General features: G+C 36.4%; 1 protein-coding gene across 1 annotated transcript in view; it reads left to right on the plus strand.

Annotated features, from left to right (window-relative positions):
- Positions 1-15,968, plus strand: part of STXBP5L (syntaxin binding protein 5-like) — a 183,340-nt gene that overhangs the window by 9,809 nt on the left and 157,563 nt on the right. Inside the window, 1 exon segment of the mRNA XM_009996442.1 lies at positions 9,194-9,291. Within this exon segment, the coding sequence (XP_009994744.1) occupies positions 9,194-9,291 (98 nt within the window).

The raw sequence follows: 15,968 nt of genomic DNA on the forward strand, positions 1-15,968 counted from the left end.
GGCAAAGGCAGGAAAACTGGCATTTGGTTATGTAAGCAGAGATCTGATTCTTATGATCTTTGGATTGCATGTCTTCATTTGTGTCTGTGAGCTGTGCCCTTGGCAGCCTTGTGGGCAGTGCAGGGGGGGGATCATGTGCAGGATCTGCTGGATTTCACTGCTGCCACAAAATACCGGCATTTCATTTGGAATTTATCTTCACCATATGTGAGAGGACATGCTGACCAGAATCTCCAGATTAAATTCTCAATTCAGCATTTCCTCAGGAATAAACTAATAATACATATTATCTCTATATCAAAGTTTTTAACACTGTGTTCCTATAGCTTTTCCAAGGAAGAGGAAAACCTTCATGAACTATTTTTGTAGTAGCAAAATAATGGTTTTTTTCTTGCTTTTTTTTTTTTAATTTGCCAGTATGGCTGATTTTTAAAAATGAAAACATTCTGAAAGCAGCAAAACAAACAACTACTTCAGAGCAGTAACCACAAATCAGCCATAACAGAACAGGACATAATCAGCCTAAAGTAGCAAAGTGCTAGAAAATAAAAAAATGAGAAGACATGCAAAGTTAATTAGAGTTATTTCTATGTGGATGTGGTGTAACTTTAATAAAAAAAGATTTGTTTGTTTGTTTGTTTCTCATTCAAGTTATGATATTATGTTATTCTCTGCATTCACAGTCATAGTGAAGACAAATATATTTTCCTTTTGGAGCTATCACAGATATTGAATTCTTGTAAACACCCACAAAACAGATCACACATGATCTTCTGAACTGAACTATTTGAAGTTCTAGAATAATATGGTTAAATGATGCAACAACAACAAAATCAATATGAGCTACTATTTGAATTACTTTGACTATAATGATTCCCCAGTTGGGCAGAAGTCTTGCTTAAGTAGGTAGGCCAAACAGAGCTTTGAAATCAGTGTTTTAGGGTTGGCATGTTTTTTATTATTTTAAATTAAACCCAAGGCCAAATACTTTTTATTAAAGTCTGTGGCATTTTTCTATAGATTGGTGCCCTACTTCTTGCCAGTTTAAATGGCAAGAGTGGGAAGTCCCTTAAAGCCTATTTACTGAACAATGGATGCAATTCCTGCATTGTGTTCTCCATTTTCCTCCCTTTTTGTGTATTTGTCTTTTCTTTCTTTCTTTTTCTTTTTTTTTTTTTTTTCCCCTAACTTTTTAAGTTCTTATAGAAGGAATGGAAAGGGAAGGTCTTCTTAAATGTATGATTTCTCCAAAGGGGATGATACCTATCTTAGGATGATTATATTCATGTGTTACCATGTCACTTATTTTATGAAGTTATTATGCTGTAATTCAGTGCTGTGATAGATGTGCAAGATGGTCTAGTTGTTAAACAGTTTTTTGGCCGTAGCAACACAGATTTAATTAGACCAAAAAAGTAAGATTAAAATCCAACCAGTCTGCTTTGAACAGGGGGAGTCTGCAGAGTTGCCTTCCAGCCACACCTGTGCTGTGAACTGGGAATAATGGAGTTCATGGATCAATGTTATTTATTTGTGGGTTTTTCTGGATTTTTTGTGGATTCTGTCTGAATTTTATTAAATTTGTACTTTTGATACTCTACAGTATATTTCAAAGAACAAGCCTGAGGAGAATGCTTTTTGAAATTCAGAAGGCCTTTTTCTTTCCCCTGTGGTGCACTTAACTTGGCTATTTGTACCAATATGAATCATATGCAAATAGGACCATCCTTATTTGATAGTCCTTAACTCCCAGTGTGCAGATCTGAAAATGACAGTGGAAAAACACATCTCTGAAGTTTCTGCAGATATTTTTATCATTAAAAGAGGAACTTCAGTGAGGACTGCAAGTTTTCTTCTTAATTTTAGTGTGTTTTTTTAAAAAAAACCCTTTTGTCTGGAAGATGCCTCTGGATATACTTTTTTTTTTTTTTCAGGGCCAAGCAATATAAGGAAACTGAAAAATTATGTAATATGTGGTGGAGCTGGCATATTTCAGAAAAAAGTCATATGGTCTGCATACAGCCTTTTAAGAACAGCTGAGTGAGAACCATACATATTAGAAGTATATACTTGGAACTGATTTTTTTGACCTTATAAAAAAAGGTTTCATAGGTTTATACTATAATACCCAAGTAAATTAATTACAAATACTGAGTAGATGGACCACTCGGTGGATGAGGAATTGGCTGGTTGCTTGCACTTGGTGAGTTGTGGTCAACAACTCGATGTTTGAATGGAGACCAGTGGTGTGACATTCCTCAGCGGTCAGTACTGGGACTGGTGCTGTTTAACATCTTTGTTGGGACATGGACAGTGGGATCAAGTGCAGCCTCAGCAAGTTTGCTAACGATACCAAGCTGTGTGGTGCGGTCAACACGCTAGAGGGACCTTGACAGGCTTGAGAGGTGGGTGCAACAAGGCCAAGTGCAAGGTCCTGCACATGGGTCAGGGCAATCCCAAGCACAAGTACAGGCTGGGCAGAAGATGGATTGAGAACAGTCCTGAGAAGGACTTGGAGCTGTTGGGTGATGAGAAGCTCAACATGAGCCGGTAATGTGTGCTTGCAGCCCAGAAAGCCAACAGTGTCCTGGGCTGCATCAAAAGAAGTTTGGACAGCTGGTCAAGGGAAGTGATTCTGCTGCTGTACTCTGCTCTTGTGAGACCCTTTCTGGAGTACTGTGTCTTGGAGACCCCAGTATAAGGACATGGAGCTGTTAGAGCAAGTCCAGAGGAAGGCCATGAAGATGATCAGAGGGCTGGAGCACCTTTCCTATGAAGACAGGCTGAGAGAGTTGGGGCTGTTCAGCCTAGAGAAGAGAAGGCTCTAGGGAGACCTTATAGCTGCCTTCCAGTACCTGAAGGGGCTACAGAAAAGCTGGGGAGGGGCTTTTTACAAGGGCTTGTAGTGATAGGATGAGGGGTAACAGTTTTAAACTGGAAGAGGGGAGATTAGATGAGATATTAGGAAGAAATTATTTCCTGTGAGGGTGGTGAGACACTGGACTGATTGCACAGAGGAGTTTTGGATGCCTCATTCTTGGAAGTGTTCAAGGCTTTATCAGTGTATAAATTTTGTGATACTGAACTGTTAAAATTTCAGGTTGTATTTAAGTCTACTTTACGTCCAGGACAGATACTTTCTCAAAATTCTATCATATATTATTAAGTTACCTTTTATAACAAAGTGCTTTTTGTAGTTAAAAAATTAAAAGACAAAGCCTGTTGCTGAAAACCTTATTCTTCTATACCAAAAGTTGTCTATGTAAATATTATGAAACTTTTTTACTAATCAGCTTCCTATGTGTATCTTCCTGCCCCTATATTCCCTATTTCAGTAACACTTTTTTTTTTTTTCCCCTGTGTATCCACATCTCCATGTTTTTTCTCTGTGTTTTTCTCCACCAATACCAATCTCCTTTTCCCTCTCTCAGATCCACTGCTGCTGGTGAAGATAATAAGCTCATCATACCCTGCTGGGACAAACCAATGGGCCATATCGCCCAGCAGTCAGTCTCTGAGAGTGGCAATAGAATATGTCATTCAGGGAGAGTAATAAGTTAGGTCACTTTCTGCAGTCCCTTCCCTTTCTAATCTCCCATCATCTGCCATCACTGGATTGGAGATGTCAGCGAGTATATCCTTAGACAGTCCTTTTAGGATCCATTTATCAATAATGTCAATTAATTTGCCTAATGCCTTTTTGAACCTGGTGATGCTGTCACCATTCACAACCTCCTATGGTGGGAAGTTTCAGAAGTTCATTACCTGTTGTGTAAAGAAGTTTTTTTGGTTGGTTTTGTTTGTTTGTTTCTGGTTTAAACTAATTTTTCACTTGTTTTGAGTGGCTCTGTGGTTTTGCTGAATAACCGTTCCACATGTAGCTTACCCACTCTCTTGATTCTGTAAATCTCAGTCATATTCCCCCCATAGCCTTCTCCTCTCCAAACAAAAGTTGCAGCACTATTAGTCTTTCTGGTAAGGCTTATGTCCATCACCTTGAACATTAGTTGCTTTCCTTGTATCAGCTCTGACTTGAGTACATCTTCAGATGTGGAGACACAAAACTGAAGTAATGGGCTGTCAGAGGTTTTAGATAGCAGCAAAATTATCTCCTCTCTGTTATAGTCTAGACTCTTCCTGATGATGTCCAGCATTATTTGGCTTTTTGGTTTGTTGTTGCACAGTAAACCAAAGACTTAAGAGGAATAATGCCAAGTGTGCCCACAAAATTACTTTCCTGACCTGTAAATGCCAGGTTCAAATTCAGCATTGTAGAAGCCTAGTTAAGATTTTATTTTTTTTTTTCTGCCTAGATGTCTCATATTAAGTCTATCTACACTGAAGCTAATTTGTCACCTTCTTGCCCACTTACTCAGGCTAATGAAGACTTTAATGAGTTGGTCAGCATTGATACTGAATTTAACTGTCCGAAGGAGATTTCAGTGTTCACTACCTGTTACAGATCATAAAAGATGATGAATAAAATTGGTCCAAGCACCCAGCTGTGGAGTACCCCACTTCTGAGTTTTCTCCATGCTAAAAAACCATTAAACCCTATCCTTCCTTTCATGTTATCTAACCAGATCTCTGTCCACAAAAAAACCACTTCTTCAGCCCCCTGACGACTTTGTTCCTTTAATAACATTGCTGTGAAGTGTTATTGGAAGGATTTTGGGAAGACTTACATATACATATTCATATCCATTTTATTTACATGCATGCTGACAGCTTCATAGAATTAGAAAAAAACTAGTCAGGCAGCATTTCCCATTGTAGAAACTCTGCTGGCTTCTGCAGATGATTGTTATCCATGTGCTCAGTCAGTCTTTATTTTACCACCTTGCTGGAGATAGCAATCAGCCTTCCCAGCCTGTAGCTCCAGAGTCCCTTTTGTAGATGGCTTTTCCCATACAACTGATTTCAGCTTTACAGAGAGTAAAAGAACTATCTATAGGTATCTTTTTTAGAATATCCTGTGAACATGCTCAGAAGCCCTTGCTATTAGTGTAGAGTAAGAGCTAAATTAATTCTATGGCTTGGATTTGAAAGTTTGGGAAGGTTTAGCTAAGCTGAGATTTTTTCAAAAAATATTATTTGAAAAATTAAAATTTAACTAATAAAAAATTTATCCCTCCTGTGTCCTTTTCTTAGGTTGGAATCCTACTGCTATCTTGTCCTCTCTCTGTCTTTCCTAAGCAGGCAGTAGTCTCAGCAATCAGAGTTTCCAGACACAGAAGCCTATAAATGAGGGATGTCATGGTCTTGTAGCGATATAATACATGGCAGATCATCTTTATAAGCACCCATTTTCATCACTATGACCTTGGCAAAAGCATCTTTTAATTTCCTACATAGCTGAGTAAGAGACTATATAGGCTTCAATCAACGCTTCATTCTCTGTTCCCTAAACCAATAAATTACTTGCTTCAGTGAGACTTTTGCATGTGGCACGTTGGTGGAAATTTGGAAATAGACTCTACATCCTGAGTCACAGGCTTAAGATTACATAGTTCAGTTTTAGCAAATAGACATTTTCTCAAAAATTATTTGTCTAAGTAAACTAGTTTTGCTGTCAGATGTTACAAAAACAGGGTATCTGTAAAATATTAGTAGAAAAGTTACAAATTTTATGCTTAGGCAAATTACCAGGAATAATTTTTACTGTAAACCACAGAATCCTGTTACTTAATTGATACAGTTTAAAACTGTATTTAGTCCTGTATTTTCAGAAGTTGTTTAGAGACACTAAAAATCACCTTGAAATAATGGTGTATTTGAAGTCTAGTATAATCCACCATAGAACAAAATTTAAGGAAAATTTTTATGCTGAAAAATTGCATTATTTGCCATGTGGACAGTTACATGGGGTGTGATTTTCTTTTTTCAGCTATATATCATGGTGTCTTAGACAGGAAGAGATTGTCATGTTGTGAACAGGATATGAAAATGTTCAATGGTAGAATACTGGCAAGCCCAAATAATAATTTTTCTCTATTCATTTGGGTAAATAGTTTGTGTAAATATTACTTTAATGATACATGCATGCAATTCACCATGAGATTATTTGCTTAAATTTATTTAAAGGAGAATTTAAAAGTGAATAACAAAGCTGAACAAAGATCTATAAGGAAATTGTAGCTATGTTTGTAATTGTTCTCTTTCAAATAAATGGTTTCAAATATTTCAAATAAACTGTATGTCCTAGGAAGCACAGGCTGCCTCTAGGGACAGCATGTGAAAAAGGGAGACATGAAAGAAAGCCTAATAATGTGGAGAAAAGCAGTCCTAGCTCCATCTGCTGTCTGCTTGCTTTTTTTTTTTTTTTTCCTTAGTGTTTTCAGGGTAGCAAGGTCCTCTATTTCTTTGAACATAGACTGATGTTTTAGGATACTGGGGTTTTTTTTTGCTTTTGCCTGCTATTGAGATAGTTTAATTTCTTAAAAAATAGTCTACTATGTTTTGTGTTTTCTGCTTACCATGGTTAGTTTTGGTCTATGTTGTTCCTACCAGGCACAACTCTGATTAAGTAGGAACATACTTTTTTGTCACCCTAGGATCAAACTAATTTTGTGGCCTTCCCTTCTTTTCCACTTGTATTAGTAAATGCTGTAAGGAAGTCCAGGCACAGTTCTAGAATCATCGCTCATTCTTACACATATGCTCACAATAGCTTTATCAATGTGTAATTGAAAAATCTGCTTCAAGTGCTAGATTTTCATGGTGATTTTTCTCACAGTCCTTGGGAATAGAAAGGTTGTTGGACCAAAGCTGAGGAGAAGAGCCTGGGGGTCTGAAGGGTTACAACTTGTCCCTGTTCTGTTGTTGAATGTGCTTGATCTTCAGAATCACTTCTGGGACTGCTGTAATTCATGCAAAAAAACTGTCAGGAAAACATATTTTTCTGCCTTAATTGTGTAAAATATAGCTTGGCTCTCCTTACAAACTGATTTTGTCTTTTATTTAGAGTCCTGATAAATAGCAATATTTTACTTAAAAATTGTCATTTACTTGGAGGATGAATAGACTTCAACAATATTTTTTCTTATTCTGCAAATAGCAGAGCTCTGCATTCACAGGACCTTCCTGATTTGCATTAATGTAAATGCTTAAATTTGGAAAATTCCTGCAAAACAGAAATAAGACTACTGAGTCAATCCTAGAGTTCAAGATTGTTTACTGAACTAAGAACCTGAAAAGATCTACCTGACTGTGCTTCTAAAATGTGATTCTGTCTCAATAACACAACCCAATTAATATTTACAAACAACAAATCTGACTAGATTGCAGAAATACTGAAAATACAAAGCAGATGCTAAACAGATAGGTGGAAATGCAAATAAGTCTTTACAAATACTGATCTTTAAATTCTTAGATCTAAAAAATACTACTGAAAGTTCCAGTCTTAGCTGAACATCAGAAAAATTTACTGTGAAGGGAATTGCTAGAAATTTAAACTTTATAGTGAGGATTTCTAAAAACTACTAATAAAAATGATCTTTTGTGAAATGTATGTTTTTTCAGATAGGGAAGGACATTTATTCACAAGAATACAGAAAGCTTAAATATAATAGAAAATTAGTAATGCAGTTACGCCAAAGATTCAACACACTAGAAAATAGTACAGTTCATAATTCCTGGTGTTTTTGTGACATGACGTTCATTTTGACAGTATGTAAGTCTAGTTCTAGCTTAGATGTCAGAATAAAAAAAAATATATATTTGAGTAGTGCTACCACTTGGGAAGATGAGAAGGTTTTAAAAAAAAAAACAAAACAACAACTAGAAACGAAGTTGTGGCAATCTTTGATAAATGTCTACATTCACATAAAAAGTGAGTTACTGAAGCTTACTGAAGTAGCATGTTTCTGGATTTTTGCAGTTTATAAACTAATACTTACACATTCTATTAAAAGACATCCCTTATCAGCAATATGTAGAGATATGAGTAGAGTAAGTTTTTTGTATGTTTGTTTGTTTGGTTGGTTTTTTAAGGAAGTGGTTATTTGCTGAAAAATACACATTTAGTTGTTCCCAAAGCACTTGTGAATATCAGTTCAAATATTTACAGCTGTAATGGAAGAGTTGTAGTGATACAGCTGTTGAAATAATCAGCTGTGCTTTGCTCAATAGGTCAGCAATTAAGGAATCCCTTTTGTTGAGTTTATTCCATAGGGAATGTCTGCTGAATGCTTCAGCAGAGACTTCATGAAGAAGATATAGTAAAGGAAGAAAAACATATCTTAAAAATTAAATTTCATTCAGTTCAAACAGTTTCTCTCCAATCCCAACCATATACAAAAAGAGTCAATTCTAGAGTTCAATACTATATTAAATATTATAAAACGTTGTTGTTGCTGTCGTTCCAAAAATTCTATTATTTGTTGCCAAATTTTAGGTAAACAGTGACACACAGAAGATTATTTACACTTCATTTTTATGTGTATTTGTATAGCCTAGACTAGGTATTTTGTGTTGGTTTTTTTTATGTTACTCTTCTCCCTCATTAGGTACTTCCTCATAAGAATCAGGCATGTCATAACCTCCACATTAAGATAATTTAAAATATTGTTTTGAGGCAGTCTTCAAACTCAGGGATGTATTGTTGCATCGTGCCTAGTTCATTAATTCCCCAAGGTATCTCTGCAAAAATTAGAATTAAAAACATAATGTTACAAATAAAGATCAAGAAAGGGTGAGTGTTTCAGTTGCTCATTTTGAGAACATCTTCTCTGGCATCTTTGTTGTTTAAATAGATATTAAGGATTTTTACCTCATGGACTCAATTCAGTTTATTAGTTTGTTGGATCTCTTCCCCTGGACATGTTCCATTTCTTTCTCTTGAGGCTGAGGTTATTTGTGACAGTGTTTTAAAAGCATATAATGTCTTCTCTTTTCAATTTACAGTTGAAATATACCAGTTGTATGTTGGCATATACTTTGCAAGCTACTTTGTTATACCAAAACCATTACACAAATTACTGGGTAAAGAGCATATCTGGAAATTGTCATGAGTGAAAATTCACCTTCTGCATTCAAAGTACTGTATCTTTTGAAATACTTTTCTTGAAATGTATTGCAAATACTACAAGGTATAGCAAAACATATATTCTCTTCCTGTACATGTAAAACAAAACGTAGGTGCTGGTTGTCTCTTCCTACAGTTCAATCACTTTGCTCGTTTGTTCTGTTTCAGACGGTTCGCCATGGTTTTCCTTATCTACCCACTGCCTTAGCTTTTGACCCAGTTCAGAAAATTCTGGCAATTGGAACAAGAACAGGAGCCATACGAATGTATCCTTTCTCATTCAAAATTGACACCATTTCTATGTATTCGTAATACAGTGAAGTGAATCATCTTCTGCAAGCATTCAGGTAAGGCTACAGTTTGTGTTGTTACATTCTTCTTCATTTTGCTTTACTTGGATGGACTGGAAAAGGAAGTGATGTTGAGGAGTTACCATTAGGTCTTTAAGGTGCCGCCCCACAAATTTTAGTTGAATTTTAGGCATATTTTTTTGGCACATATTGGTTCATATAAAGCAAAATTAATTGTTGTCACTTTTGTGTCACAATTGACACTTTTCAGTATTTAAAGGTAGATTGCAAAGCGTTAATGAGCAAGTTTTGAATGTTGTGCTAGCAAGAAATAAATTCTTTGCTGCAATGCAGCAAGCCAACAGTATCAGTATCTTCACTGTAGTTATCTGTATTAGACTCTTCCAAGTAAATGGTGGGAAATGTTATTTTAGAGGAAAATTAATTTCTTTCTGTATAAGAAGATGAAAGACTCTACAAATACCTGTTTCTCTTCATTAATTATAAAGGTACATCTCTGCCAGCACTTTATGGATACTTTTTTATGCAGTAGGAATTCCAAATTAGGAATCTACACAAAATAAATAGAACATGAATGTAACTAATACTTGAAAATTTTTATTTTTAAAAAAATCTGAGGAGACTATTTAAATGTGGTGCATTTCAAAATGCATAATTTTCTCTGCATAATTTTCTGAGTTTGTCATGGTTCAAATGTATTCCAGTTTGGTGAAAACATACATTAAGTAAGAAAAAAAGGAAAAAAAAAAGTATTAAATGAAGGCTTAAGAGTTACAGGACATGGAAGTAAGAAACCAGTATGTTTTATAACCTTTTTGTAGCTAAAGAAATTCTGAATTTTAAGTAGGGAACAATGCTGTATAAAATACCAATGTAATATTTTCTGGTTCTTTTGCTACCATTGTTCCCAAGGTAACTATGAACCTAATGAACCCAAAGGCAGGTTACAAAGTAAAGAAAAATCCCCTCCTGGAGAACTGGTAACATGACTAAAACTTCATGTAACATGATTAAAACTTTGTTTCTTCCATTTTGGGTGTCTTTTTTTGAACAGTTACATTTCCCTAAGGCTCATTTTGTATCTGATCCAGAACTTCTCAAAAGACTCAGCTAAACTTCTAGTTATGTGACAAGCTTTGCTTTGATAGTTCTACTATTAATGTTCACCTATATGAAGTAGGATATATGTTCTGTTGCATTACAGAGGAAAATCCCCTTGAATTTGTGCACTTCTGGGAAAGTGCAAGTCTAGTAGTCATGCTTTTCTCTTTTGAGAGGCATGACAGATTAGGAAGTTGGGGATTTGTTTCTGGAAACTTCATTAGTACCTTCTGTGTGTGTGGGTATTGGGAATTTCCTGGGCAATGCAGGTGAACAAAGAAGACCTTGCAGAAGATTGACTCCTGAGCCGACCTCTTCTTTCCATCTCAGCAACATGGCCTTTGCAGGAGCAGTGCTGGTACTGGCTAGAGGCATCCTATACCTTTATACATCCCTCATTTAAGAAAAGTGCAGGTACAGAGCCTGAATCAATACAGGTTCATGTAGAATTAAGTTAAACCTGCACAGGAATGGAACATGCAGTGGAAAATTAGCTATGTCCCTAAACTCAAATAAAACTCTCTCTATGTCTTCTATGGAAATGGCTTATAAAGGGTGAGAGGAAGAAGGGAGAAGGATTTTTTTTTTAAGAACCCTTCCATTTAATATCTCTTTGCCTGTTGTGCTAGCAAACCCTTACTTTGTTCACAGATTTTTTTCTAGTATCTGAATCAAACAAACACATCAAGATTACCAAGGAATTTGACTTTTTAAAAAAGTTGTAATGTCATAAAACAAATTCTTCTCAGCTTAGACACACAGAGTCTGTTTTGCTTAATGGAGGACTGAGATAATGGAAGCTGTGCTTTGAAGACAGAGGATGCCATAAAAGGAATTACTAATTTATTCACTTTAACTAAGGATTCTGCACTTGGTGCTTAAAGGCTTACTGAACATATTATGTAAAAAAAACAAGTTGTGGGCTAATAACTTTGAATTTGTACAGAAGACTGAACAGTAATCCATGAAATAGGGTCTGGTACCACACACATTTAAGCCAATCTTGCTGCAACCATTTGTAATTTTTGTAATTGGGCAACAAAGTTCAAGTCAAAATGTAACAGGTTTAGGATTACATCTGAAAATAGAATTAATAATGGAATTTTTTAAGCAAACTGAAAAAAAAAAAAAAAAGAAAAAATATTAATGGCTCTGAATCTTCCATATTTTCCTGTAAATAGTTTTTAAAAGAGCTGAACAATTTCATTCTGCCATGAATGTGTTAGGTAACACAAAGAGAGAATTTGTTCCAGACACACATTGTGTTTGGCTGTCACTTCTCAACAGTACTGAGGAGGGACTGGAAGGACAGACTATTTGGCTGCCATCAGAGAAATGTACCAAATTATTTCTTTGGTTATTTATTGGAAGCACCAAAGGGCCTAGTATGGATCAGACTTCGTTGCACTGGGCAACACAAAGACACAGCAAGACAGATTCTATGTTTAGCATTAATGTCATGATGTAGAACAAGTTGTGACTAGTGTAAGTCACACAGTGGTATTGTTGCTTCCTGTCTTTCTAAAAAGATTCGTGAAGTATTGGTGTTTCTACTGATCACAAATTAACAGGTCTCAAAAGACAAGCTGTTTCCAAAGAAAATGAAGCATGTACCTCTGCGTTGGGAATTGGTGTTTAACAATACACCTTCAGGTGATCATTTCAAATGATCCAGCAGCTGTACTGAAATTGACAAAGCTAAATTGGCCTGAGATAGAATATATTATTCATAAGTTGCCTTTAGACTACAGAGATAAATGAAATTTCATTTTTGTATAAGACTCAATTTGTCTTCTCCTAGATTTCTTTTCAGGCTGCTTTAGGTGCAACTGCTATACTTCTATAGCAGTGGGAATTGCTGTTGCTATGCTCTACTGATCCTAGCAGTCTCTGTGGTATTCTCAGAGAACTTCAAACAACAATGCAGGTTTTACCTACACTGATGACTGCTGGGTACTGGATCCTCATAGGGACAGCTGTGCTCCAGCCGCAGACTGAGGGTGAGCTGCAAATCATTGATTATCTTCCTGTTCCCAACACAAGCTAACAAAATCTGCAAATAAAGGGCAAAAACCCCACTCCTGAAAGTGTTGCTATACCACCTAGTCATTCTTTTCCTTTGTCCTAAACACAGCCATTCTTATTTCTCCTCTGAGAACTTTTTTCCTATTTAAAGCCTGTTCTCGGCTCCTATACCTTTGATCATTGCTCAGAATGTTGCTTGATACCACTCTGCCTGGACTATCCTCTTTAAAGGCAAACATGATGAAATAGAATTCCTTTTCTTACTGTCTCCGTATCTTTCTTCTTGAGTTCCAGTATGGAGAACCTTCTAACATCACAGACAATCAAATTAAATGTGCAGTCTCTGGTTACTATCAGGGAAGGTTCTGTATCGGCATACAAGGAGTTTAAAAATTATGAGACTTGGTCAGACTTAAGTGTCTTCCTTATTTCAGGGGAAAAAGAGAAGTCTGGGTGTTTGCCACATTCTTGATCTGAATAAAGAGTTTATTAGTTGCTGTTAACGATCTTTATTCCACTATCAGACCTGAAGAAGCAGCATGTAAGCCATCCACAATGCATGCAAGGCTTTTCTAACAGACATACCGGTGTTATCAGACAATATAGTAGCCATTTTATACCTAAGCAAAGAAACTTTTTCTGACTCACTAGCACATGAAAGTGGAAGTGTTGCTCTGCCCCCACTTTTGCTTAGCTGCATAGTCCTGACACTTTCCTTGCTCTGACGCTGGTACTTGTCAGGTATTTCTGTAAGCAGTCCAATTCATAACCTGGCAAATTACTAGTTCTTTTTTGCTGTGTGACTTTTGTGCTAGATTAGCAAACACATTTTTCTGGTGCTTGCCTCTGATGCTAGTCAGAATGATGTATAAGGAAGCTTGAAGGAATTCATAGCTGGAAATGGGCAGAGTGGGAGATAGAGAAGATGTAGAAATATTGCTATTTAGCTAGTAAGAAGTAGGTTATGAGCTTGACTTGCCTTTCTTTGTGAAATTGTATAAAGAAAATCCAGCTAAGACTGAATGAAGTTGCCTATGAACTTTGCTACAAAATGTAGAAACAGCCTTTTAACTTTGATCAGTATGGGAGATAACCTGTCTTTTCCTTATATTTAAAATATCTCCTTCATGTAAAGCCATTTACAAATTACAAAATTCTACAGGCTCTGCTCAAGAGACAGTCTGGCTTTGGATTGTATTTGGAATAATTTTTCTGGCCTGTTTTCTGTGTTTCTTCCCATGCTTTGATAACAAGGGTGATTTTTGAATATCGAATACAGTACAGCAGTACTTAATCTTAATAGGTAAATTTTGTGAAAAAAAAAAAAAGCTCATTGCTTCAGCATGAGCAAGAAGGCCAGCAGCATTCTGTCTTGTGTGTGGCCAGCAGAACTTGGAGAGTGATTGTTCTTCTGTATTCAGCATTGATGAGGCCATACCTCAAATACTGTGTTCCATTTTGGGCCCCTGTCTCCAAGAATGATATTGAGGTGCTGGAACATGTCCTTCTGCTCTCATGAGATCCCACCTGGAGTACTATTCTCCAGTTCTGGAGATGCCAACACAAGAAGGACATGGAGCTCTTGGAGTGAGTCCAGAGTTCAAGGCCAGGTTGGATGGGGCTTTGAGCACCCTGTTCTAGTGGGAGGTGTCCCTGCCAATGGCAGGAGCTGTATCTTTGAGGTCTCTTCTATCCCAAACCATTCAACTATTTTATGAACAAAGCTGGTGAAGGGTCTAGAGAACAAGTCCTTTGAGAAACATCTGAGGGAACTGGGTTTGTTTAGCCTGGGGAAAAGGAGGCTGAGGGGAGACCTTATTGCTTTCTACAGCTACCTGAAAGGAGGGTGTAGCAAGGTGGGTGTTGGTCTCTTCTCCCAAGTAACAAGTGAGAGAACAAGAGGAAATGGCTTCAAGTTGTGCCAGGGGAGGTTTAGATTGGATATGAGGGGGAAAAAAAAAAATCACTGAAAGGATTGCCAAGGACCGGAACAGGCTGCCTAGAGGAGTGGTTGAGTGACCATCCCTGGAAATACTTTTAAGTGTAGATGTATTGCTTAAGGGACATGGTTTAGTGGTGGACTTGGTGGTGGTATAAGTTTATCATTGGACTTGATGATCTTAAAGGTCTTTTCCAACCTATATTATCTATGATTCTATATCTCAGTTCTTTCTATTAAACAGCCAATAGTAATATATTTTATTTCAGACTTACTATCCCAAGTAAAGGGGAAGGTGAAATCTAAACCTAGGAAAGCCCTGTTGAACAGGGTGGATCCTCAGCAGCTGACATACACAGAGACCATATTACTATGAGGTAAAACTAAGGCTCTTTCTGTGCTCTAGAAAAAAAATCAGGCAAAGAAAACAAATAGTGCTAATTAAATCATCGCCTGCAGGGTTCTGACTAGTTAAACGAAGAGTGGTAAAGAATGTTTGACATCAGGTTGGATGTAATTTAAAAGAAAAGAAGACAATACAACAAGGTTTTGTTCTATGAGAAGGATGGCATAACATCTAAATATAGTGTGACAGATTTACTCTGGTTGGAACTGATGTCTTTTAAATCCAAACAAGGTTTCGTTAGATCTTTATCCTTAAAATAAGCCAAGTGTGTTCCATGCTGCTTACTCTGTGTGATTTATTGGGCAGATGGAATGGGGGAAGCATAGACAAGATCATAAAACTGAAGTTCTGTTATTTGACTTGGAAGAATCATTGATGCATTTCATCTTTATCTCATTGTGGAATATATTTGGGATTTTTCCAGAGCATTTGAGTGATTCAGGAACACAAACCTCACTGAGAGTCAGTACTGTTAACATAAGGTCTTTTTAAAATCCCTTTGGGAATCATGACATACATATATGTATTTTTCTTTTATGCAAAGATACCTAAATAGGTTATTACACAAATGTCAGTCTGCAAGAAAATAAAGTATTATAAAATATGTTAAAATAATCAAATTTATATTTTTAATTAAATCTGACAGAACCAGAGTTTGGGGCATTTTATATCTATACATTACCATGCATCTGGTAACATGCACTCATATATGTATGCATATTAGGTCTTAGAATATATACATAAATTAGGTCTCTTGGCCTCCCAAGCCTCTTTCATGCTTTTTAATTAAGCAGCTTAAATATGTTACAGTTAAATGTGCTGAGCTTCCTTCACTTTCAAGTAGTGTTTATCCAGGAGGTGAAAATGGAATCTGACTTCTGCAAACAAATCTACTAAGAAAAAAGATTTTTATGTATTTGGAGATGCACATAAAAATGACACACAAATGGATGTATCTGGCAGCATTTTAATTGGAGCTGATGGCTGCATTTAAGACCACTGTCTGAAAAAATTGTTTTCTTTTGTTTGTTTCAAGGTGTTTGTAATTTAAAGAAACCAACAACTTACTGTGATGTTGAAATGATGACTAGCAGTGACAGTCAACCATTTCAAAGAAGTGATGTCTTAATCTGATTTTGTTTGAGCTTTAGAGCTTTCCCT

This window comes from Chaetura pelagica, unplaced genomic scaffold (genome assembly GCF_000747805.2).
Source record: "Chaetura pelagica isolate M959 unplaced genomic scaffold, ChaPel_1.0 scaffold490, whole genome shotgun sequence".
NCBI lineage: Eukaryota > Metazoa > Chordata > Aves > Apodiformes > Apodidae > Chaetura > Chaetura pelagica.